General features: G+C 46.5%; 1 protein-coding gene across 3 annotated transcripts in view; it reads left to right on the forward strand.

Annotated features, from left to right (window-relative positions):
- The window catches only part of LOC310676812 (B2 bradykinin receptor-like), a 31855-nt gene extending 16680 nt beyond the window's left edge, over positions 1-15175 (forward strand). For 2 of the 3 annotated variants that reach the window (XM_083438990.1, XM_083438989.1), the window contains exon 2: positions 12089-15175. In XM_083438990.1, the coding sequence (XP_083295116.1) occupies positions 12109-13230 (1122 nt within the window). In that variant the 5' untranslated portion in view covers positions 12089-12108 and the 3' untranslated portion in view covers positions 13231-15175. Of the gene's footprint in view, positions 1-4753; positions 4873-12088 lie in introns of all 3 variants that reach the window. The other variant, XM_083438991.1, reaches the window with a different exon arrangement.
- The last annotated feature ends 9925 nt before the right edge of the window (positions 15176-25100 follow it).

Genomic DNA, 25100 nt, shown 5'->3' on the forward strand with positions numbered 1-25100 from the left:
CATGACTGCAATCACGGAGCAGGAATTCTAACATCCATATCATCCATAGCATTTGTTACATTACAAATGAGATTAAAATCCTGCTAATGTTTCCATCTGCATGCAATGGTGTCCTAAGTATATTATGAATTTTTCCCATTCTTTTTAAAAGTTTTTGTCCTCTTGGTTCCTGAGCTTTCCAGTCAGCTTTGACATTTCAGCATAGTCCATCAGCTTAGTTTGCCATTCCTCTCTGGTAGGGACTCTTTCTTCTTTCCATCTCTGGGCTAGTAACATCCGTGGGCTGTTGTCCCATACATAAATAATCTTCTCTTTTCCTTTGGAATGTCTGTACCTATAATTCCTAATAGAAAAGCTTCTTTTTTTAAACAAAAGTTATTTTAAACATTTTTTTCATTTCATTATATATCATTTCCCATAAAGCTTTCATTACCTTACACAACAGTCACATATGATAAAAAGTATCTTCTCTTTTTTTAGATTTCCAGCATGTATTTCTACTAGTTCTATACATTCTTGCTAACTTACTAGGAGACAAATACCACCGGTACATCATTTTCATATAATTTTCTTTCAGCGTACAACATGCCACAAATTTCAAATCTGTTTTCCATAACCTTTCCCAGTCTGCCATCTGGATATTATGTCCCAAATCCTTTGCCCAGTGTATCATTACAGATTTAACCTGTTCATCTTTCGTATGCCACTCAAAGAGCAAACTGTACATTTTTGGCAACAATTAAATGTTATTTTCTAACCACTCTTTAACTAAAGCCGTTCTTGTTATCCGTCTTAAAAATATCATTTAATTGGTGAAACTGTAACCACTCTGTTAATAACTCCCTTATCTTGTCATAACTAGCTACTTTCTTATCTTCTTATCTTTACTGCCTTCCCTTGCCCTTAACCTTTAAAGCAATCTCGACTGCACACATGTTATTTGGTCCTTTTCTCACAGTTATCTTGCAAACATAATCTTCAAATTCCAACCTTCACTTGCTCATTCTTTCTCACGCCCATTTCAACCTTCTTTAATTCTTTAATTCCTTCATAATTTTATTCTTCTACAGTCAGGGCCTGCCACAACTTTAGTGTTTCAACTGCAACATCAGTTCTTATCCACCTAGGACAGATGATCCAATTCTGTTTCCCCCCCGTTCAGTGAGTCCCAGATGTTTTCCCCACAGTAGCTCTGCTCTGCCTTCCTTATTTTGCCTAAATAATGCTCTTAAGGTTCAATCAGGGCCGGATTTAGGTTTGATGAGGCCCTAAGCTACTAATGGTAATGAGGCCCTTTATATGTCCAGCTGTCCTTTGTCAACAACAAATTGTCGCTTTTTGAGTGTGTTTGGATATATGCTATATGGTAATTTATGGACCTAATAGGTATCTAAAGCCATTTGCACATAACAAAATATGTATTTTATCAAAGTAATTGTTGAACTGATATACAGTTAAGAAGTATATTAATAGTGAAATACAATTAAGAAGAAGTATATTAATAGTGAAATAATTACCAGTGATATTTTAGGGAGCAGGCTAGCAGGCAGGGCCCATTACTTACACCATAGGAGCCTACACAACACAAAACACTTTTGCTGTATGTAGGTTTTATTTGTTTTTTTAACTTATATTTGGAAATGTACATCCGGCGTTTTTTTTCCTTTAATTTTTTTTGGGGCCCCCCAAGAGAGTGGGGCCCTAAGCTGTAGCTTGTTTAGCTTATATGTAAATCTAGCATTGGGTTCAATCCAGTAGCATAGTAACATTTTTGTTATCCCAAGGCCTCTGTGTGTCAGACATGTTTGTTGTGGGTCAATAAAGAGGCATCCTAATCAAGTAATAATAGATAAGGCCAAGTTTTTACTGCCAAACTTTATCTGAGTTACTTACTTGATACTTTCTGTGGCGCCATCTTACCTTAGGGATACCTGCTGTGGGTTAATGCCCTGGACCAGCCTGAACTACTATGGGGAAATACACAGCTCCTAGGAATATGTTGCTAAATTGAATGGAATTGGCACGAGAAGATTTGACCTGTTCTCAGACAGATACAGTGGTACCTCGGTTACATACGCTTCAGGTTACAGACTCTGTTAACCCAGAAATAGTGCTTCAGCTTAAGAACTTTGCTTCAGGTTGAGAACAGAAATTGTGCTCTGGCCGCACAGCAGCAGCGGGAGGCCTCATTAGCTAAAGTGGTGCTTCAGGTTAAGAACAGTTTCAGGTTAAGAACAGACCTCCGGAATGAATTAAGTACTTAACCCGAGGTACCACTGTATTGGGTTATCTGATCATCACAATGCTTCCGATTCCTTGTTAACCTTTTGTAAGCGAGGCGGGAGGAAGAAGAGTGGTGTTTATAGTTATATCCACATTACTTAGCCCCCAAAGAATGACCATCAACGAGTGAAAACATGCTGATATCTATCACTCGAAAAGCCCTGTGGCTTCACGTCTGTGCCGGTGGCTGAGAGAAAAGCACAGGCAATGGAGCCGAAAATTTGAAGCACCAAACCATGAGATTGCTCCCAGAAAAATGCACTGAAAGAAAGTCAACAAAATCCATTCCATTCCTATACTGGCCTGATTAGAATGAACAAAACTGCATTGCTATTTTTTTGAGAAGGTGAGGGGCATCTGATTCCACACCATAATAACACTCGTCAAAAAATAAACAACAGGTAGCATTTAACAGGAAGCCACAGTGCAGCTTCAAAGCTATGCAAGGAATCCAGAGCATGCCTGGTCCAGCCCCTGGGATCTCCAGCTGAAAAGTAGCTGGGAAAGGACTGCTCAGTTCCCTGGAGAGCTGCTGCCAGTCTGAGCAGACAGAACTGGGAGAGATGGGTCAGCACAAATCTCCTTTTAAGTTGTAATGTTCCAAGCTTGTGATACCACCCTCCCCCACCTTGCTGTGGTAAAGCATCATAGCAAATGTGCCAACATCACCTCATTACTCCCACTTCATCCAAAGCTCTTGCACTCCTCTGATACAGTGGTACCTCGGGTTACATACGCTTCAGGTTACATACGCTTCAGGTTACACACTCCGCTAACCTAGAAATAGTGCTTCAGGTTAAGAACTTTGCTTCAGGATAAGAACAAAAATCAGGCTCCGGCAGCGCGGCGGCAGCAGGAGGCCCCATTAGCTAAAGTGGTGCTTCAGGTTAAGAACAGTTTCAGGTTAAGTACGGACCTCCGGAACAAATTAAGTACTTAACCCGAGGTACCACTGTAAATTTAACCTCCTCCTCCCTCTAGCCTGCTATTTGCCCTGGAAAGGAGGTTATTGTGGGTGCAAGTAGCAGATTTATTCTTGGCTTTATAGCAGCTTAGGTGGTAACTTCTTGGACTGCAAGAAGATCAAACGCATCCATTCTTAAGGAAATCAGCCCTGAGTGCTCACTGGAAGGACAGATCGTGAAGCTGAGGCTCCAATACTTTGGCCACCTCATGAGAAGAGAAGACTCACTGGAAAAGACCCTGATGTTGGGAAAGATGGAGGGCACAAGGAGAAGGGGACGACAGAGGACGAGATGGTTAGACAGTGTTCTCGAAGCTACAAACATGAATCTGACCAAACTGCGGGTGGCAGTGGAAGACAGAAGTGCCTGGCGTGCTCTGGTCCATGGGGTCACGAAGAGTCGGACACGACTGAACGACTAAACAACAACATGGCAAGAGGGGAAAGGGATTAGATCCATTTTCTCCTGTATTATGGTCTTATTTCAGAATTGGGGTGACCTTTTGCTGTTACTCCTTTAAGAAAAAATATCAATGTAACTACTATCAGATATATCCCATAATGTCCAGTTTGGCCTGAATGCTTTGATCAGTTTTTAAATTTTGCTTCCTTTCTGGGGATCCGGGCCAAAAAAAATTGTAGGTGGACAGAAAGAAATCCCCTCCGCAGTTAGCTGATGCCAGGAAGTGCAGCGTATTGATGGTCTAAGCTGCCGTCGGCACGCAATTGTGCACTGACCTTTGCCTCCCCCACAACAGCTTTCAGAACTGTTGTGATGATAAATGGGACTCCCATATGGCTAGGCATGGCTCCAGGAAACAAAAAACAAACAGAACAGTGAGGCGAAGCCTGTTAATTACATACAGACTGGATCTGTGCTAGCAAGGTCTGTGAAGGCACGATGAAAGGCATGCATGCAGCCTTTAAGGAACTACTAGGATTAAATCTTATGACATGTTTGGGGACCTTTGGCCCTCCAGATATTGCTGAACTACAACTCCCATCAGCCCCAGCAAGCATGGCGAATGGCCAGGGATGACGGGACGAGGAGCTGCGTGAGGAGGTGGAAACTGGCCTGATTTAAATACTCAAGAGTGGACCAGAGTGAGACCTACAGCTCAGTCTGGTCCACCCCCAGGGGCAGAGCCAGTCAAGTAGCCCTCCCACAATTGGCCAATTTGGGGGCAGGCTGCAATAAACTTCCCCGGCTAGCGTGAGGATCATTTTAAGTGTCACACCATCCCACAATGCCGGGTCAGTTAAGCAAATATCTGAACAAGACTTTATCTGTCAGTTTGATTCCATGGGTTTAAGACTCAGTCCCATTCCTAGCCTAAAGTTAGCAAAGCAAAGCTGGATTTGTACAATGTGGCAGGTGGGAGTTGGGAATTCAGCAAGATCTTAAGGGTCATGTGTTAGCTACCTCTGGTCTAAGTGATTCGTGTATAATCATACAAATAAATCACGGGCTGTACTTTGGCATTAGCTCTCACCCTTGTTTAGGAGTAGCCTTTTTTGTGCATATATTCATCATGAAGAAGTAGCCGGTGCAACCTTGAGAAAGCAAGAGAAAACAACTGCTCTGACATCCTCCCACACTTGCCAGGTGTCTTCTTTCTAAGCAGGTGAAGTTTCTGCTTCTCATTAAACCCGCAATAGTATTTATTTTCACAAGGAATCGCCATGATGAGATGAGACGAGAAAGAGCAAAGAGGGCTACTGGATAAGTGCATCACACAGGGTCAGAGACATTCTTTTCATGCAACCCTCTAGTTTTATTGGGATTCTTTGCTAAATATTTATAAGAATATCATAAGAGCCTTGCGAGATTAGGCCAAAAGCCCACCTAGTCTGACATCCTGCTTTCAAAGTGGCCAGCCAAAAGCCTCCGAGAAGCCCACAAGCAGAATTTGTCATTCCCAGGTGGAGATACAGTGGTACCTCTGATTAAGAACTTAATTCCTTCTGGAGGTCCGTTCTTAACCTGAACCTGTTCTTAACCTGAGGTACCACTTTAGCTAATGGGGTCTCCTGCTGCCGCCACACGATTTCTGTTCTCATCCTGAAGCAAAGTTCTTAACCTGAGGTACTATTTCTGGGTTAGCCGAGTCTGTAACCTGAAGCGTCTGTAACCCAAGGTACCACAGCTATCTTGGCAAGCAGCCATCTTCCATGAATCTGTCTAACCCCCTCCTATAGGCATCCATAGGTGCCAACTCCCAGGAGCCCAGCTCATTCCCCACCTCCTAATGTACAGAACGATCAGGGGTCAGAGAAAGCTTAGCATGGAGGGGCTTCAGTGGCCAGTGCCTCCTCCGTTTGCCGTGGAGGAGAAAGAGCGAGGAAGCAGCCTCCAGCCAGTGGCAGCAGCAGTAGGAAAAAGAGGAGGCTGATTGTGGAGATGGGCGTGGCTTCAATAGTCAACGGTTCCTCCTCCTGCTGCTGTCACATACGGGAAAGATGGGAGAAGCATCCACTGGTGGTGGCAGTGGTAGGAGAAGGAGGCCGAGCACAAGAAAGGAGGAGCTGTTGGCCATTTAAGCTGCACTCCTGCCATGTTCAACTCCACCACCTTGCTATGGTTTTGCATGTCACTGTATTCTGGGCCGATGAGGAATTTATCCTTCAGACTAATTGAGCCTGTCTGTGGGTTTTGCCCTCCTCATAGTAATTGTCACAACTTGGGCAGATTAGGCATTGGGTGTAGCCTTAGTCATGATCAGAGGGGAGGTTGTAGGCCTCTGCCTGCCCCTCCAAGGGAACGGGGTATCTTGTTAAAGGGACCCAGGAGAAGGTGCCTCTGTCCAAGAAGGTGCTTCTGCCCAGTCAGGTGCCAGGGCCACAGGGTCCCAGTGATCCTGATGAGGTCACTCCTATTTGTTGTATGTATGTCGTAGGACCCCCTTCCCTCAGAATCAATAAAATGGTGGCCTAATTTGAACTGAAGAACGTTGTCTTGTGTGGGCGGCGGGCCCTCAGCGCCTGGGCACACAAAACTTGTTACTACAAGCAGCCAGTAACTGCCCCTGCTAAAAGGTTGAAAGGACAGGCTTTTTATAGACTCAGTACACTTAAATGATGTAATGGCAGGAACACTCCACTTAACATTGTCGGCACTTTTTTTGGGTTGCCCTGAACAAAACTAACCTCACAACTCAGCTGGAGTTGAGTAAACATACAGGGGTTAGCCTGGGAGTGCTTCCCTGTCAGCTTGTTTTGTTTTGCTTTTTTATATTCTAACTGCTTCTTTTGGGGTTGTGTTTGTCAATTTTAATATAAACACATACAGGGGAAAGGCATAATGACACGAGAGAAGACAAGTATCGAATGAGAAAAGCAATATCTGTTTGCTGGTGTGGAAACTGGTTACTCCTTAATTCACTTCAGCCATCCTCATGTTGAAACAACAGATAATAGAAACTGAGAGGTGATTTGTCATCTATATTAGTAACAAAATGGAGGACATGTGGTTGATCCTATAAAAACTCATTCTTGGGGCAACAATCCTTACATTCCCAAAACCTTGGGATGTATTGTACATGAATGTTCAATCAGCGCCAGGATTTCAGCTTGTGCAACAAGATGTTGCCCCCCCCCTCTTTTCCCCCCACATGTCCCCTAAATCTGTTGCCCCAACTCTCTGGAGCAGATTTAGGGAGGGAGGGAGCATGGGGGAGGGAGAGACCCAGGGGAAGAGGAAGGGGGGGCAGTCTGCCCTGGGTGCCATCACTGAGGGAGGCGACATTTGGTGTGCTGCCCACCCACGACTCCCAAGCCTACCCCAAGCCATTGAGGGAAGGGCCAGAGCTGCGCCACTTTGCCAGCGTCCTTCCCCCCTTCCCCCTTCTTTTTGACAGCTCAGAGGAGTCACGGGGGGGCGCACCGTTGCCCCCCGCTCCTGGGCTGCTTCCGGGGGGAAGCCTCCCCCGAGCTGTCAAAAGGAAGAGGGAATGAGCGTCTCTACCCCCATCTTTCTGCCTGGACACTGAGGTCCAGTGCAGAGGGCCTTCTGGTGGTTCCCTCACTGCGAGAAGCCAAGTTACAGGGAACCAGGCAGAGGGCCTTCTCGGTAGTGGCACCCGCCCTGTGGAACGCCCTCCCACAAGATGTCAAAGAGAAAAACAACTACCAGACTTTTAGAAGACATCTGAAGGCAGCCCTGTTTAGGGAAGCTTTTAATGTTTAATAGACTATTGTATTTTAGTGTTCTGTTGGAAGCTGCCCAGAGTGGCTGGGGAAACCCAGCCATATGGGTGGCATATAAATAAATTATTATTATGAAGGAAGGCTGCTGGGAAAGCGGTGCAGCTCCCTCCCACTCCCCCCCCCCCAGGAAGCAGCCCACCATGGGCAGCTTGCTCCACCACCCATGGGTGGCTCTCTCTGCCCCCATGGGTGTCTTGCCCCCAGGACACTTTCCACGGTGTCCCCCTTGGATGCCCCCCCCTCCTCATGTTCCCACCCCTGGGTGCACAGTGGCTAGCTCCGCCTCTGGAGAGACCACCATTATGCAAGCTGAAATCTTTGCACTGACGGGACACATTTGTTGAACCCAACACACTTTGCACACAAATAAGCTATCGGGTATCTTAGGGGAACCCCGAGGTATGCGGAAGAACTAAAGGTATTTAGGGGAGAAAATCCCTCAGCTACCAAAAACATTCCAGTGAAGAGTTTTCAGTTCTCTGTGCAGGAATGTCCAGGCAAACCTGCCCTTTTCCAGAATGCTGGACTGCATCCCACGCCCAATTCTTGGTATATTTACCGCAGTGTGTGAAAGTATCCTGCCATTACGTGGTTGATGCAGTTGGGCTGCGTGGAACTGCCAAAGGAGTCTCCTTCCATTTCCTTTGTCCTTGTTATGTTGCCATAAATAGGTGAGAGAGGAGAGCATCTCGTGCACACGACAGCTGTCTTTGTTTTGCTACTAATAAATTTGTCCACTGTTAAAGGTAAAGGTACCCCTGCCCATGAGGGACACAGGTGGCGCTGTGGGTAAAAGCCTCAGCGCCTAGGGCTTGCCGATCGAAAGGTCGGCTGTTCGAATCCCCGCGGCGGGGTGCGCTCCCATCGTTCGGTCCCAGCGCCTGCCAACCTAGCAGTTCGAAAGCACTCCCGGGTGCAAGTAGATAAATAGGGACCGCTTACTAGCGGGAAGGTAAACAGCGTTTCCGTGTGCGGCTCTGGCTTGCCAGATGCAGCTTGTCACGCTGGCCACGTGACCCGGAAGTGTCTCCGGACAGCGCTGGCCCCCGGCCTCTTGAGTGAGATGGGCACACAACCCTAGTCTGTCAAGACTGGCCCGTACGGGCAGGGGTACCTTTACCTTTACCTTTACCCCTGCCCATACGGGCCAGTCGTGTCCGACTCTAGGGTTGTGCGCCCATCTCGCTTAAGAGGCCGTGAGCCAGCGCTGTCCGGAGACACTTCCGGGTCACGTGGCCAGCGTGACGAAGCTGCTCTGGCAAGCCAGCACCAGCGCAGCGCACGGAACGCCATTTACCTTCCCGCTATAAAGCAGTACCTATTTATCTACTTGCACCCGGAGGTGCTTTCGAACTGCTAGGTGGGCAGGAGCTGGGACCGAAAGACGGGAGCTCACCCCGCTGCGGGGATTCGAACTGCCGACCATGAGATCGGCAAGCCCTAGGCCCTGAGGTTTTACCCACAGTGCCACCCATGTCCCTTGTCCACTGTTAGTTGCCCCCAAATCAATAGAGATCACATGCAATGTGTTTCTTTGGCTTTAGTTTTAGTAAGCAGCATTAATAAAAAAAAAAGTATGTGCCGCTTAGTTTTATGTACTGTTTAAAAATCCACAAAGTTTTTCCAGTTACCAAAAGGAATTAAATTGAAATATTTGACTAGGAGAAAAAAAAGTGTGGGGGGGTGTTGCGAGCTGCTGGGACTGTTTACATGCTTGGGTAAATCTGTTTGTTTTAGGAGGAGACAAGATGCAAAGCGATCCTGAGATCCTGTGCATTTAATATTTGTGCAGAAGACAGAATTTCAGCTGGTGAAACTTGTCAAATAAGGGCAAGGAATGCTGCAATTATTGCAATTTTCTCTTCCATGCAGTAATGAACAGCAGCAGAATAACCCTGCCTGCTTTGCATCTGTCCTCTCTGGTTTCTTTTATAGCCAGTGTGATTCCCTAAAACCTCTCTCTCTGCCTGCCTGTTTTTAACTGTCTGCTTGTACTTTCTTCTCTGTCTGGTTAATGGCAGAGACAGACTTATATCAACAATCGGTTCAAGGTGCTGTTAACACCCTTTGATACCACTTTTTAAGGCACATGTGACTGCAGCATGGTAGCAAATAGAAACTTGCTTTACTATTTTGACCAGGAGCACTTTTTCGGAGTGAGAGTGCAACCCAAAATCATGGCACCCAAAATGGCCGCAGTGATCCTTTGTGAAAAAACAGGATGTCCCATTTTTTTTCTGGGGCACTTTGCAGGTATGAAATTATTTACATTGTCAGCTCTGGGCAGCTGTGAAGTGGAGAGACTTCTAAATGCCACAATCGAAGGCGCAAACCAGAAGTCCATTGGAAAGGAATTATGTGGCTTTGGGGCCACCATCAATAAGGTCCTGCCCATTTTGTGCTCCAACCTAACTGATGGTGACACTCAAGAAGAGCATATGGGCAGGATTAAATGGGTGAAGTTGGCCCACTACTAATCTGGACCCCAGTTGTTTGGGGCTTTAAAGCTTAAGGCCAGAACTCTGAATTGCACCCAAAATTGGGCACAAAACTTGGCTGCCTGCTATTCACTTTTCCTGGCAATGCCTCTCTCTTTCCAGCTTCTGGGAAAGGAAGTGCCCTCAAGGCCACTTAAAATTCTCCCACCTAAAGCAAGCATCCGGGAGATGTTTCACTCCTCAAAAGAAGGAAGAAGTAGTGACAGCATTGTTAGCTAAATGGCACAGCAGCTTTTGATTCACAGCTATGTGCAAGTGTGCCTTCCTGAAAATGGTGTCTTCCGTATGTTTTGTTCTACAAATCCCATCTAGAGACATATCTAGGGTCCCTTGTGCCCTTGGCAAGGAGCTGTATTGCTGCCCTCCCCCTGGAAAAAAATCACTTTACCACACATCTTTACCATAATAAATTATAATAATTGTTGTTTAGTCGTTTAGTCGTGTCCGACTCTTCGTGACCCCATGGACCAGAGCACGCCAGGCACTCCTGTCCTCCACTGCCTCCCGCAGTTTGGTCAAACTCATGTTGGTAGCTTTGAGAACACTGTCCAACCACCTCGTCCTCTGTTGTCCCCTTCTCCCTGTGCCCTCCATCTTTCCCAACATCAGGGTCTTTTCCAGGGAGTCTTCTCTTCTCATGAGGTGGCCAAAGTATTGGAGCCTCAGCTTCAGGATCTGCCCTTCCAGTGAGCACTCAGGGCTGATTTCCTTCAGAATGGATACGTTTGATCTTCTTGCAGTCCATGGGACTCTCAAGAGTCTCCTCCAGCACCATAATTCAAAAGCATCAATTCTTCGGTGATCAGCCTTCTTTATGGTCCAGCTCTCACATAAAGAAGGCTGATTAGTATAATAATAATAAATTTTTATTTATAGCCCGCCCTTCTCGGTTCAGAAAATCGGGCTCAGGGCGGCTAGCAACAAATTTAAAACACTTAACTGATGCAACAGAAAACAGCATATAATACAGTATAAAACATGAATAACAATAAATTCAGAATTCAAAAATCAATTTAGGGGGAAAATCCATCCAATAAACATTAGATAATCACCAGGGCTAGCTGGCTAAATTAGTCCTATTTGGGCCAGTGAGGAGACCAGGGGAGAATTAACTGTGGGATCCCAGAGCGGGTAATCTTCATAAAAAGGGGAGGGGGAGGGAAGGGAGGGGAGTAAAAGATCAGGCTAAGTTCAAATTGAAAGCCACTTCTTCTGTGTTTGATCTCGTTGTGGCAGTCGTGGTGTGTCACCACACATCATATACCCCATTAGTCTCATAAGTGATTTTTGTGCTTTGCCCCCCCCCAGGCCTGCACTGCCAGCAGGGGCTAGTTTCTCCCACCCCTCGGTTAACCGCTGCTTCCATCAGCCCCAGCCAGCCTGCTTAGGGAAGGCCATTGCAGTACATTTAAAAAGATTGTCTCAAGGCTTGTTCACAGTGTTCTCTTTTTGATAGATGCCTGTCCCTTTCCGACATTGACTGCTGGCTGGGAGTGTGTCACCTATGCACAACACATCGCCGTGTGGGGACCTAGCCTACAAACCCTGATCAATCTCAAACGTCTCGGCGCTAGCAGTCCCGCAACAAAATGCATCTTTCATCTTAGCAGCAGTTTTTCATCTTTTTAATGAGCTGCCCAGCCTGGCTGTAACACAACGCTTTCCTCAATCTGTTCTGATGGGGTCTCCTAGCCTTCCACAGCAGATTGGGGGTGGTGCAAGGTGTCTGCAGCGGGGTGTGTGTGTGGAGGACTCCTGTTGCACTGGCTTCTGCTAGTTGATTATGCACCCCAAAAGCCAGCTTGGTGTAGTGATTAAGAGCAGTAGTCTCGTAATTTGGTGAACCGGGTTCGCTTCCCCGCTCCTCCACATGCAGCTGCTGGGTGACCTTGGGCCAGTCACACTTCTTTGAAGTCTCTCAGCCCCACTCACCTCACAGAGTGTATGTTGTGGGGGAGGAAGGGAAGGGAGAATGTTAGCCGCTTTGAGACTCCTTAGGGTAGTAATAAAGCGGGATATCAAATCCAAACTCTTCTTCTCCTCTTCTTCAAAAATCTGGCCCTTGGTTTTTAATTGCATATTGAGCTTCTGCATATTGCACCAAAGACTGGTCTAAATTTGCCTCCTTGTTTTCCAGCCCCCACGTGGACCACTGTCATGGCCGAAAACAACACAGCTCTTTATGGTGTCACAACTGCCTGGAACTCTGGGGTGAGCCAGTCTGCTTGGCACAACACGACAAACAACTCCACCTGCGGCTGGCCACAGGAATGGAACTGGCTGCTCGAAATCCAGCCAGTGTTCCTCTGGTTTCTTGCCACGGTGGGAATTGTGGAGAACATCTTTATCCTCAGTGTCTTCTGCTTCCACAAGAGCCGCTGCACGGTGGCCGAAGTTTACTTGGCAAACTTAGCAGCCGCTGACCTCCTCCTCCTCTGTGGTTTGCCTTTCTGGGCAATCACGATAAGCAGAAACTTCCATTGGGTGTTTGGGCTGCCCCTCTGCAAAGCTGTCAATGCCATCGTTTCTATGAACTTGTACTCCAGCATTTACTTCCTGGTGATGGTGAGCATCGATCGCTACCTGGCCTTGGTGAAAACAATGTCTCTGGGACGCCTGCGCCGGCCTTCTTGTGCAAAGTGGAACTGCCTCGCCATTTGGGTCTCTGCGCTGTTCTTGAGCTCTCCTGCTCTCCTCTTTAGATCGTTGGACGATGACGAAGTAAACAATGTCACCGCCTGCATTCTGGATTATCCATCAATTGTGCAATGGACAGTGATCACAAACACTTTGCTGAACACAGTGGGTTTTGTGATACCTCTCTGCGTCATAACCTACTGCACAGCGCAAATCATCCATGCTTTACAAAACAGCACATTTCAAAAGATCAGAGCTATCCAGACAGAGAAAAAAGCCACTGCCTTGGTTCTCTCCGTCCTCCTTCTCTTCGTTGTCTGCTGGCTTCCTTTCCAGATCACCACGTTCTTGGATACGTTGTTTCACACTGGGGTTATTCTTGATTGTGGGGCTGAACAAGCCAATGACGTGGCTAGCCAGATCGCCGCCTACTGCAGCTTCAGCAACAGCTGCCTTAACCCAATTCTGTTTGTCCTGGTAGGCAAACACTTCCGAAGGAAATCCAAGGAGGTCTACTGTGGAATGCTCCAGAGAAGACCTAGCGCAGCACCATCCATCCAGATAGTGACAACCCTGGAAACTCTCCGAACATCCTTTTCAGTCGAAAACCACCGGAAAAAGTCTGCTGTTAATTTGCGATAGCGCCACTTGCTTGTTACCATAAGGAAAAAACACACATAAAGTGTTGAATGTAGCAGGCTTAAGCAGAGGGTTTGATATGGTGCCCACATTGGATTAATTGGTGGATTAATTCATTGCTGACGAAACTTCGGAGAAAACAGATATCAGCTGTAAAGTTTGCATTGACCACCTGCTCCAGCCAACGAATAAATGCTATTTTTATTTCTAGGACTGAAATCTGTATACATATACATTTGCACTTCCAGGAGCGATCTGTCTTGGGCCTTTTTCTGTCATTTGAACTTGTGCAATTGCTCAAGCTAAGGGAGTGATTTCGGTGTGTCATTGATCCAAATCTTGGTCCTTGGTGCTATCTGCTTCTCTTGGTACCTACACTATTCAGATCTGCAACACAGAGACTTCATTCAGATGAGATATTTGTGCAGGAAAAAATATGCATGGCTATTATTGGAATGAAATTCTAGGGCTCATCCAAAGAACAGCACCCCATTGCTCCTGGCTAGGAGAGTTAGAGGCAGCAAAAAGCCCCAGAAGTGTGTCTTGGTGCAAAGTTAGGACATTCTGTCCTGATGCACCCCATGCTTTTGTCCTGGGACATTTGCACATCTGTGCCATGGACACAGCAGCCATTGACTGCTGCAGGAGTGGGGGTATGTGTAGCACTTATTATATTGTTGGATTCAAAATCCCCTTAGTCCCAGCTAGCATAGGCAATGGTCAGGACTTGGACTACTGCAATGTGCTCTATGTGGGGCTACCTTTGAAGGTGACCCGGAAACTGCAACTAATCCAGAATGCAGCACCCAGACTGGTGACTGGGAGCAGCCGCTGAGACCATATAACACCGGTCTTGAAAGACCTACACTGGCTCCCAGTACGTTTCCGAGCACAATTCAAAGTGTTGGTGCTGACCTTTAAAGCCCTAAATGGACTTGGTCCAGTATACCTGAAGGAGCGTCTCCACCTCCATTGTTCTGCCCGGACACTGAGGTCCAGCGCCGAGGGCCTTCTGGAGGTCCCCTCGCTACGAGAAGCCAGGTTACAGGGAACCAGGCAGAGGGCCTTCTTGGTAGTGGCACCCGCCCTGTGGAATGCCCTCCCACCAGATGTCAAAGAGAAAAATAGCTACCAAACTTTTAGAAGACATCTGAAGGCAGCCCTGTTTAGGGAAGCTTTTAATGTTTAATAGGTTATTGTATTTTAGTGTTTTGTTGGAAGCCTCCCAGAGTGGCTGGGGAAGCCCAGCCAGATAGGCGGGTTATAAATAATAAATTATTATTATTATCAGGGATGTTGTAATTCAACAACCACAAAAGATTGCCTCCTCTATACAGATGAAAAGCTGAGTTCACAGAAATGCACCAGTGCATCAAGACCAGTTTCTCCGCCGTAAGTTCCTTGTAACATGGGGGAAAGGATATAGAGTAGGGGATAAGAGAGTCAACTGATTAAAATATTGCACCCACTGACAACGTGGAATTAGGCAAGCCACAATTCTCTTCATCATAGTCCTGCCCCCGATTCACCCCATCTAAAATATGAGGATAATAAGCTGCCCTGTCTTACAGGGTTGATCTGAGAGAATGTATGGGAAATGCTTTGCCATTTCTGAAGTGTTATGTATATGGCAATTGTCACATGCCACCCCAGTCTCTGTGAGAAATCCCACAGCTTCCAGGCGAGGGATTGGCCAAAGTTGAGTTTCCTTGTAATGAGGGATGGCGGACATTGTGGTGCATTTAGGATATATTATTTATTTGCACACGTATAACCTGAGCCTAAGATGGAGGGGCTCACAGCATTAACTCCCCAAAAGGTTTTGCTTCTCCCATAGTCAAAGCCTAGGAATTAAACACAAATCAAGCATGGCTCTCGCTCAGCTTCTCAGCCTGCAGCCTGCTCTCAGCTCAGCTCAGCCACAACTCTGGCTCTTCAAAACAAAACAGGGCAAGTGCATTTTAAAATCGCATAGGATTCTAGACACAAGCTGAACTTCAAAATAAACGAGAATGTTCTCCAAAATGTGCATATGTACGAATATATCATCAGGACATTTGCTGTATGGTATTGTAAAATACTTTCTTCTACAGAATAAAACTCTTGTGCAGCTTAAACTGGAAGTCCAGCATTTGTTTTGTTACTGCAGCAGATTGGAGAAAAGGTGGTTAGTTCAGCAGTGAAATGCAAAGGGAAACCTGCAACAGAGTGTTGTTGTTTTTCCTCATTTCTAGCCACACCCTCTTCTAGGAAATTTCACCTCACTTCAGATTTCCATCTTTCTGCTCACAACTGACAACCATCACTACTGAGCATGCTCAGTCCTCACTGGATGTGTGTGAGAAAGGCATTGCTCACTTAGGGTGTTCCTTATATGATTTATTGCAAACCTCAGGTGTCTCCCCCTGAGCATGATGGGACAAAAAATTGGGTGTTGAGGAGGGTCAGTTGGGGAGTGAGAAATGTCCCTGTTTTCATCTGAGGAATGTTGGAGGTTAGGCCATTGGGACTCACCACTTGAGTTTGTTGGGAATTCCATTCCACCCTTGCTGCAGATATGTGGGATTGTTACATTTCACATGTTTGTTTACATTCCAACACAGAGAGCTGGAGTCCCATGAGCGAACATCCGCTCTGTATTGCTTTTGTTTTCTCTCTCCCTGAGAAGAACGACAAGGAGAGAGGCCATGTTTTCTTTGCCCTGATTTATGTATAATAAATGCGTAGTTTAGTATTGTATCCACGCCTCGAGCCTGATCTGTTGTGTGTTTACTCTGCTGAGTAATGTGTGCTCTTGCATGCACAGCAGCTTGAGTTGCAGACACATGTTGGAGGAGGATAACTGATGGATCTCTGAGAAGGAAGACACTCTGGCTGGGGCCAAGCCAGCTGGCTTTCCATCCCATGGTTCCGACAGAGTTTGCTATTATCGGGATAGAGCTTGTGCTGTTATAGGGAACAATGTTACACACTAATAGCTTGAATTTGTTATTAAGGGGAATGATGCTTAGGCTGTGCCTCAACAGTGGGAGTCAGTAACGCTCCTGAATACCAGTTGCTGCAAACTGCAGAATGGGATGTCTGGATCCTGCCTTTGGGCTTCCCTGGCAGCTGGTTAGCCACTGTGACAACAGAAGATTGGATAACATGGACCATTGGCCTGATCCAGCAGTGCTCTTCTTAGGTTTTCAGGTCTTGGCTTTGCTAATCTCATGTGATACCTGAGAACCAAACGAGACAGGACAGCAGCAGCTGCATGAGTGTAAATACAGAATACACATAAAACGACAAGGGTAGGAGCCTCTGCACCATAGAAGGTCAGATTTTGCACCCATTGTTTCTTTGGCCCAGCATCAGGCATTATGTGAGTTTTATAGTGGAAAATATTCCCCGTAATTCCCCCCTTCCCTCATGAAAACCCCAGGCACAGCTGAAATATTTCAGTCATGATTCTTATGCAGTGAATGTTCCCGGCTAGGAATGCTTTATTCCAAAAGGAGGCCAGAAGTCTTCTCAACTAAGACAGGTTGTTTTTGTACAAATATCTTTGAACCTGGAATAATTGCTAAGCGCAGGAATGTTAACAGTCAGTGTTGGCGATGGGGAGACATGCAAGCCTTCTCACGAAGGCCTCCTCTTCAGCCAAGCTTGCCTTGTATGAGTTGTTAAGTGGGATGAAACAATTGCATCAATCACGAATGCATCCTGCAGCCAGAAGACCTACTACTAGAACACGGTGGTACTGCCACCATAGCTCTTGAGGATAAGCATCATTCTGAGAACTGAGAACCGAAAAGGTGAGTTGGGTTTTTCCCATAGTCAAAGCTGTTGCTTGTGCAGTGGTAGTAAGTCACCTTGTGCTGGAGGTTTCCATGATGCACGACAGAAATCGCTTCAAAACAAGTGTTTTTCCAGAGTTTTAAAGGAACCTGTCCCAGATCCACGTGACTGCATGACTGTTATGGGACATGTTCTAGGCTGCACACATTTCATGTAGAGGCCTTTTGCTCTGTGTGAACTGAGACTACATTCAAGAGCACATCCAGTGCTTACCGGAAGATGACAGCTGGATGAGCACACAATTTGCAAGCAGAAGGTCCGAGATTCAGCTCCTGTCATCACCACGTAAGACTGGGAAGGACTCCTTTGCTTTTATCCCTTCAGGCAGAAGAAAAAGATTCTAACAATCCTTAAAGAGGACTTTATTGATAACCTCCAGTCACACTCCTGTTTTCAGGCTCTCTTCCTCCTTCTACCTCTTTCTTCAGTTATTGGTTACCACTAAGGACAAACTTCTCAACACTCAATGCACCACTGTATGTAGGGAAACTGAGAAGGAAGCTCCTTTCTCGGCTCTCCATCACTTTAAGTGCTGCCACAATTCTGCAGGTGGGATTTAATTACGTGCCAGCAATAAATCATATAAGGAACACCCTAAGTGAGCAATGCCTTTCTCACACACATCCAGTGAGGACTGCCTGGATAGCTCAGTTGGTTAGACCATGGTGCTGATAACACTCAAGGTTGCAGGTTCAATCCCTGTATGGACCAGCTGCATATTCCTGCATTGCAGGGGGTTGGACTAGATGATCCTCAGGGTCCCTTCCAACTCTACAGTTCTATGATTCTATGATTCTATAAATTCAGGTTGGGCAATTATCGTTGGTTGGGAAGCCTTGTGCTTCCCCTGCAAAACTCCTCTTCCTCAGGACTTCGGACTTTATGCTATAAGGAAAATTACAGGTAAATGTGTGAGGTAACACTTGTTTTGATATGGTGTCACCTAAACTCCCAGCAAACAGATCAGGATGAATACTCAATAAACAGGTTGTCTGGAAGCGCCCTGCGTGTGGATGGGTTGTGTGACTGGAGCTCTCCTTTGCACAGGAAATCATCCCTAACCGGGGCTACCAGGGTAGTAACTCAGAGTAAACTTTTGTTCCAACCTGTAGAAGACCTGTCAAACTTGCATCTCTCTCCTTGAATACAAGCTTGCTCCCCACGAACTCAGCAGAGGACCAATGACCTCCCATTCAGCATCACCAGATTCAGCATTTGCCATCTGCGGGAGTTGTCATCTTTCATGGTTGCACCATTCAGTCTCTCAGAGTTCAAGTAAAGTTGAAGTGCTCAGAAGTCACACAAGCCCAGAGCCTGGTGCCACTTCGCTGTTTATCTCCTTCATTGAGTTGCTTACATTCCTGCCGTGCTGAGATCCCTCCCGTCTGTTCTTTCCCCTGGATTTCTTGTTCTGTATGAAAGCTGCTGAGGGACTTTCGTGGGGGAAGTTGCTCGTTTTTGCAACCAGGTTTTCTGCATGCTTGGCTTTTACAAACAGCTGTCTCAATAGGGTGGCCATTGAAGGAGATTAACAAAATGGAGAACGGCACTTTGTCATAAGCCCCTAGAGCAGGGTTCAGCAAACGTTTTCAGCAGGGTGCCGGTCCACTGTCCCTCAGACCTTGTGGAGGACTGGACTATATTTTGGGCAGGGTGAATGAACTATTTTCGCCCACCCGCAAAGAGGCCTGAAGATGCTTCTCTTTACATGTCCCAGTTGTCGTCCCAATAGCCGCAGTTGGGCTTCTCCAGCCAGCCAGGTAGGAGGCGGGGTAGGAGGCTTGGTTGGCTGGCAAAGACAGAAGTAGCAGCCCTGGCGGAGGAGCTGTGATCGGAGGTTAGGATATTGTTCTGTTCCACCTTTAGAACACGCATGTGGAATTGTTGTATGTCACATGTCTGTTTACTTCCAGCACAGCCTGCTAGGAACTTCCGTTGTATATAACTTTTGCTTATGCTGTTTGCTTGGACACGAAGGGAAGCAGACATGTTTTTCCTTTGTCCTGTTGCTGAATAAAATCATTGTAAATATGCTTACATATGCCTCTGTCTGCCCTTGCAAAGTGTTCTTATCTCTGCTGGCTTGAGTGGTCAGTCTCTAAAGGTCTCTGAGGCTTGAGTCGCAGTGTTGATGATGTTCCGAGAACCGGAGTTCGCCCAGCTGCCGGCCAGTGGGCTGGAGCCAGCTGGGGGCCCGCCAATTGCCCCTGTCTCCCCGGCACATCCCAACAGGGGAACCGGGGCGTCGCAGGAGCTTTTACCCACCACCTGCTGCTGCTGCTGCTGCCCCATAGGCACCGCAGAGAAGAAGACAGAGCCGCCCACCAACCTGCAAGTGGCGGCCGCAGCCACCGCAACAACCAGCCTGAATGCCATGGGAGGAATGAAGGAGGGAGGGAGAGAGGCAGGCAGGAGGTGACAAAGAAAGTGTGCAAGGAAGCGGTGTGGAGAAGGGGCACGGAGAAGGAAGGAAGGAAGGAAGGGCGAATTGAGGGAGGAGGAGGAGGAGGAGGAGGAGGAGGAGGAGGAGGAGGAAAACGCACCAGAAGCCAGCAACTGGCGTCACACGCCCCCTTCATAGAATCATAGAATCATAGAATCATAGAGTTGGAAGAGACCACAAGGGCCATCGAGTCCAACCCCCTGCCAAGCAGGAAACACCATCAGAGCACTCCTGACATATGGTTGTCAAGCCTCTGCTTAAAGACCTCCAAAGAAGGAGACTCCACCACACTCCTTGGCAGCAAATTCCACTGTCGAACAGCTCTTACTGTCAGGAAGTTCTTCCTAATGTTTAGATGGAATCTTCTTTCTTGTAGTTTGGATCCATTGCATCACCGCCCTGCTGAGGCAGGCAGGCGGGCAAGCCGACTCCCGCCTTCGATGGCGCCCGGGGTGGGACAAGATGGATCTAGAAGGCAATTGGGCCTGATCCAGCCCGTGAGCCTTAGTTTGCCTACCCATGTCCTTGAGCATAAACCAAGGTGGAAATGTTTCTATGATGGCTTTTCAGACAACTTTCTTCCTTCCTCTCTTCCTTCCTGATCACCCCCTCAGCAAGCTTCAGCAAGCGCGGGTCTGAAGCAGCAGTCAGTCATGGCTTCCATTCTCTCAGTGCATCCTCCTCCAGCCAGCACCAAGATGGTTCTGCCTCTCATGGCCTCCGCCAGGTGTTCTATCTATTTCCTCCATCATCTTCCCAGCAGCCTTTGCAGAAAAACAACCCTTTCGCATCCAGCATCCCCCCTGTCTCTCTGTGGCCTCCATTTCAAAAGGCTCCTGGAAAAGGCACTTTTTTCACACACCCTGCAATCTTGGCAGCCTCCCCCTTTCTTGTCTGACGCTGAATGTTTCACCTTTTGTCCAGGTAATGACTCTGCTATCGCTTGTATTTGTTCTTGGATGGCACCTCTCAAAGTCTAGCTCTTGGGGAAGCTGGCTTGACTTCAAACCCCATGTTCACTAGTTTCAGAAATTATGAGCAGAATCTGGCACCTAAGAAAACCCATAGCAGTACCTATATGCTTTCCATCAAAAGGTACCGTATTTTTCGCCCTATAGGATGCACTGGCCCATAGGACACACCTCATTTTTTGGGGGGGGGGAATGAATTAAAAAAAATTATTTCCCCCCCCCCAGCCCCCAGAACAGGCTGCCGCCCACAAGACTTGCGAGCCCATGGGAACTCCTCCGGGACGCGCAAGGCTTGCAGAGACCTGCACGAAGCACGGGGCGTCCTCCGGAGGGCGCCCCATGCTCCGGGCTGCAGGGTGCTGCCTGCAAGCCTTGCAAGCCTGCGGGAACTCCCACCGGGCTTGCAACGCTTGCGGATAGCTTCCTGAAGCCTGGAGAGCGAGAAGGGTCGGCGCACACCGACGCCTCTCGCTCTCCAGGCTTCAGCGAAAGCCTGCATTCGCCCCATAGGATGCACACACATTTCCCCTTCATTTTTGGAGGGGGAAAAGTGTGTCCTATAGGGCGAAAAATACGGTAAATAGCGACTACAGGGGGTGACATTTTGGTCATCTAGCACGGTGATTCTGATATGATTCAGCACACACATATACTGCTGTCCCACCTGCAGAATATTGAACGCTAGATCTCCTGTTGTTATGCCTGAATTTTTTTGCCCTAAGACCAGAATCACTGAGACATGGAGGAAATGAGGCACAGAGTGCTGAAGTTAAACCCTTTTGCAACTTGCACATGGAAAACCCTTTTGGACGGAATTGAGGAATGTGAGCAGAAAATCCCTCTGATGTGCGATACTCATTCTCAGTGAGTCATCTGTGAGCAACAAGCTGCCCTGCTCAGCTAGAATGCTTCTGTCTGTGACCATGATGAATGAATCCACAATTCTCATTCCATTTCTTTAAAAATAAAATAAAAAAGCACAAAGACAGAAGGAAAAGGAGTTGCAATACTGGAATAATATTTTTTTTATAGGCTAGATAGATGAATCCTCCTCCAGTTTCTGGCATTCTTCTGAACTGGGATCTGAAAATCAACTCTCGCTCAGGCTGACTGAATAGTCTTTCCTTATATAGCTGCAATGGGAAAACCTGCAGCCACCATCAGGCTACCCTGAACCTTCTTTCCTCTCTGGACCCCTTGTCTGTGTTGGTGCTCATTTCCCTCTTTCTCTCTGACCTTAAGGCAGCCATACGGGAACAATAAACTTCAAAGGGAGACTGTAACATGAAACTGCTGCATTACAATTCATCAAAGGACTCAGTGTTATTACTGACAGACTGAAACAGCTCAAAGCTTTCATTTAAATGTTAAAATAACGCTTCATGTGCTCACTGGCTCACCAATGCCAGAATGTCTGTGTTATCAACAACTGTGTTTTGTTTTGGCGAATAGCAATCGCTACTAATATAATTATCACTGTGCTTTTTTTTTTTGCATTTTGTTTCCTTCTGACCTCAGTATTTCCAGCCCCAAGCACATGTATGTATGCCTACAGCTCAGGATAATGTGTCATTGATGAAGTGGACCATAGTACACTAAGAAATGCATCAATCTATTATTATAAAATGACTAACAAAATAATTGTTAGTCTTTTGATAATCAAAGACTAACAATAGAATCCTTAGTCTTTTAATAACCAAAGACTAACAAAAGGGGTTATTAGTTAGACTAATATTATTTTGCTGCTTTGCATACTTGTGTTTCTGTGTGTGAGGTGAGGGGGGAATAAGTTGGCAGCCTCCATTTAGTGAGTGCCGAAAGATTAAGAAAAAGTTTCCTTGCCCTGAAAACCAAGAAGCAGGCAAGATCATTACACCATCTGGTTTGATAAGGATCACCATCTTAGATCCTCTCTGCTTTTTTCCTCTTTCCCCCACCCCCTTTTTAAAATTTTGTGTTGTGTTTTTACATTGCAATTCCGTGGGTAGGAACTACCTTCTTAATCTTTGTGCAGCTGCTTAGAAACATGTAGATGGATTTATAAATGAATAACAGTTCTCACGTGCATTTATAAGTACTGCTCCTAGTTTCCTTTCTCCGCTTTACAACTGTAAAAAAAGGTAAAGGGACCCCTGACCATTAGGTCCAGTCGCTGACGACTCTGGGGTTGCGGCGCTTATCTCGCTTGGCCGAGGGAGCCGGTGTACAGCTTCCAGGTCATGTGGCCAGCATGACTAAGCCGCTTCTGGTGAACCAGAGCAGCACACGGAAATGCCACTGGAGCGGTACCTACTTATCTACTTGCACTTTGATGTGCTTTCAAACCGCTAGGTTGGCAGGAGCAGGGACTGAGCAACGGGAGCTCACCCCATCGTGGGGATTTGAACCGCCAACTTTCTGATCGGTAAGTCCTAGGCTCTGTGGTTTAACCCACAGCGCCCTTAACATCCAATACAAGATGAGAGGGCTCTCAGCCATGTTCTCTGGGATGTAGTGGGAAAGCAGCTGGCCAGCAAACCTACTTTCATGTGCCTCTGTCCAAAAGTAAATGCAAATACTCTCCCCAGCCTCTAAGATTTTGGCGCTCTTCCTAGTGTGCAGAGTGGTCCTGCCGGCATCACGGCTTGTGAGCGCCTGTTTCCAAGCTAGTGGGTCACCTGCTCCTCTCGCTGCCACAAATCCTCAGATAATAAAAGGTTTAGCATCGGCATGTCAGTCACTGTAAGTTCACACAAATTGAAGTCGGCAGAGCTAGGCTTGCATGTACCGGCAGAGTCTCTGTCAAAGAACAGAGGCAGCAATGCACTTTATACCGTAGTTCATTAGTGTTTTAAGGCAGCCGTCTGATTTGAAAAGGGCTAGTTAGACCAAGCATGAAATCAGTATGGAAAGAGTGGGAAAGGAGCCCAGATTACCTAGCATTTTCCATCATTGCTTTGGCTTCTTGTTGTGTCCTGGACGCACTGTGTCTTTCTGAGAAAAGACCATTGAAGCTGAATAAAGAAGCAATGGGTGTTGACTGTTGTGAGGAACTATAATTTGACCCCCCGGAGTCAAATCCAAAGGGACTGTGATGGAATAGAAAAAGAGGCAGAGAACATTTCTTTACAGAGCTCGCAATGCCAGTGTTGGTAAAGTGCTAAGAGAGTCTCATGTAGACCAGGGTGGAATCTACATACATATAAAAAATGCTTTGAAAATGCTTTTTTTAAAAAACCGTTTTGAAAAATATATTGAATTTGCCATAGCTCACCATCGCCATCTAGTGTCACGTTTGTAGACTGCACTTTACAACACACTTGTAAACATTGTATTTGCAGCTGTATAGCTGAGTCTCAGGTGTGGGGAAACCTTTGGCACTCCAGATTGTTGCTGAACTACAACTCCCATCATCCCTAGCCATGAGCTATGTGGCTAATGGGAGTTGTAGTTCAGCTCCCCATGCTTGATATAAATAGTGGAGCACTAATCCGTAGTGGATGGCATGATGGGGTGCCGCCTCTCACCAGACCAACAGGCCTGTAACTTCCAGGAATCTCTTGGGATCACTTTTTAAAAATTGTGTTACACAGACTATTTTCCAGTTCTCAGGTATGGAAGCTCATGGACAAGTTACGTTTTTTGTTTTTGTTTGTTCACATTTGAGTTCTTTGAGAACTCTCACAGGGAGGTAATCTGCTAACAACTGCAGATCAAAATGAGTCAGGAAAGTTGGTCCACTATGCAAGACACGTCCCATTTCATGATTCACAGCAGAATATGGATTGGAAAGGAAGAATAGGATGTTCTTCTACAAGGAAGCAAGCCAGCCCTGTTTTGCCAAACATAATTAAAAATGCTCTGTACACATAGCTGTCATTTCACTCTGCAGACTCCTGCTTTGACATAACCATTCATATAGCAGACTAAAATAAATAAGCAAATGTCCTTTGCCCAAAAGAGTATGGAAGTAAGTGTCCCAAAATATTTAAGTCAATGAAATAAATCTATACAAGGTTGGTTCATCGGCAGGAATGCCATGCACAGAATGACTGGCTCACTACAAGAAGTGCTCATAGAATGAATTACTCATGAGCAGCCTCATGCATTGTTGCAATGCAAGCAGAGACTCATGGGAAAACAGCGAAGTGGCTCCAACCAGAATAAAGCCAATCTTGAGGAACTGCCGTGAGGAACGGACTGCTCTGCAAATGCAAACAACAATTCAGATCAAGGAAAGTAATAGTACCACTCTATTATGCCTTGGTCAGACCACACCTGGAATCCTGTGTCCAATTCTGGGCACCACAATTTAAGAAGGATATTGACAAGCTGGAAGGTATGCAGAGGACAGCCAAGATGATCAAGGGTCTGGAAAGTGGAAACTAAGCCTTACAAGGAACGCTTGAAGGAGCTGGGTATGTTTAGCCTGGAAAAGAGGATATGTGATAGCCATCTTCCAATATCTTAAGGGCTGTCACATGGAAGGAGGAGCATGCTTGTTGTTCGACAGTGGAACAGACTCCCACGAGAGGTGGTGGATTAGCCAGTGTGGTGTAGTGCTTAAGAGCAGTAGATTCGTAATCTGGTGAACTGGGTTTGCATCTCCGCTCCTCCACATGCAGCTGCTTCTAAAAAAT

This window comes from Podarcis tiliguerta (assembly GCF_965153285.1).
Source record: "Podarcis tiliguerta genome assembly, chromosome: 1".
Classification (NCBI taxonomy): Eukaryota; Metazoa; Chordata; class Lepidosauria; order Squamata; family Lacertidae; genus Podarcis; species Podarcis tiliguerta.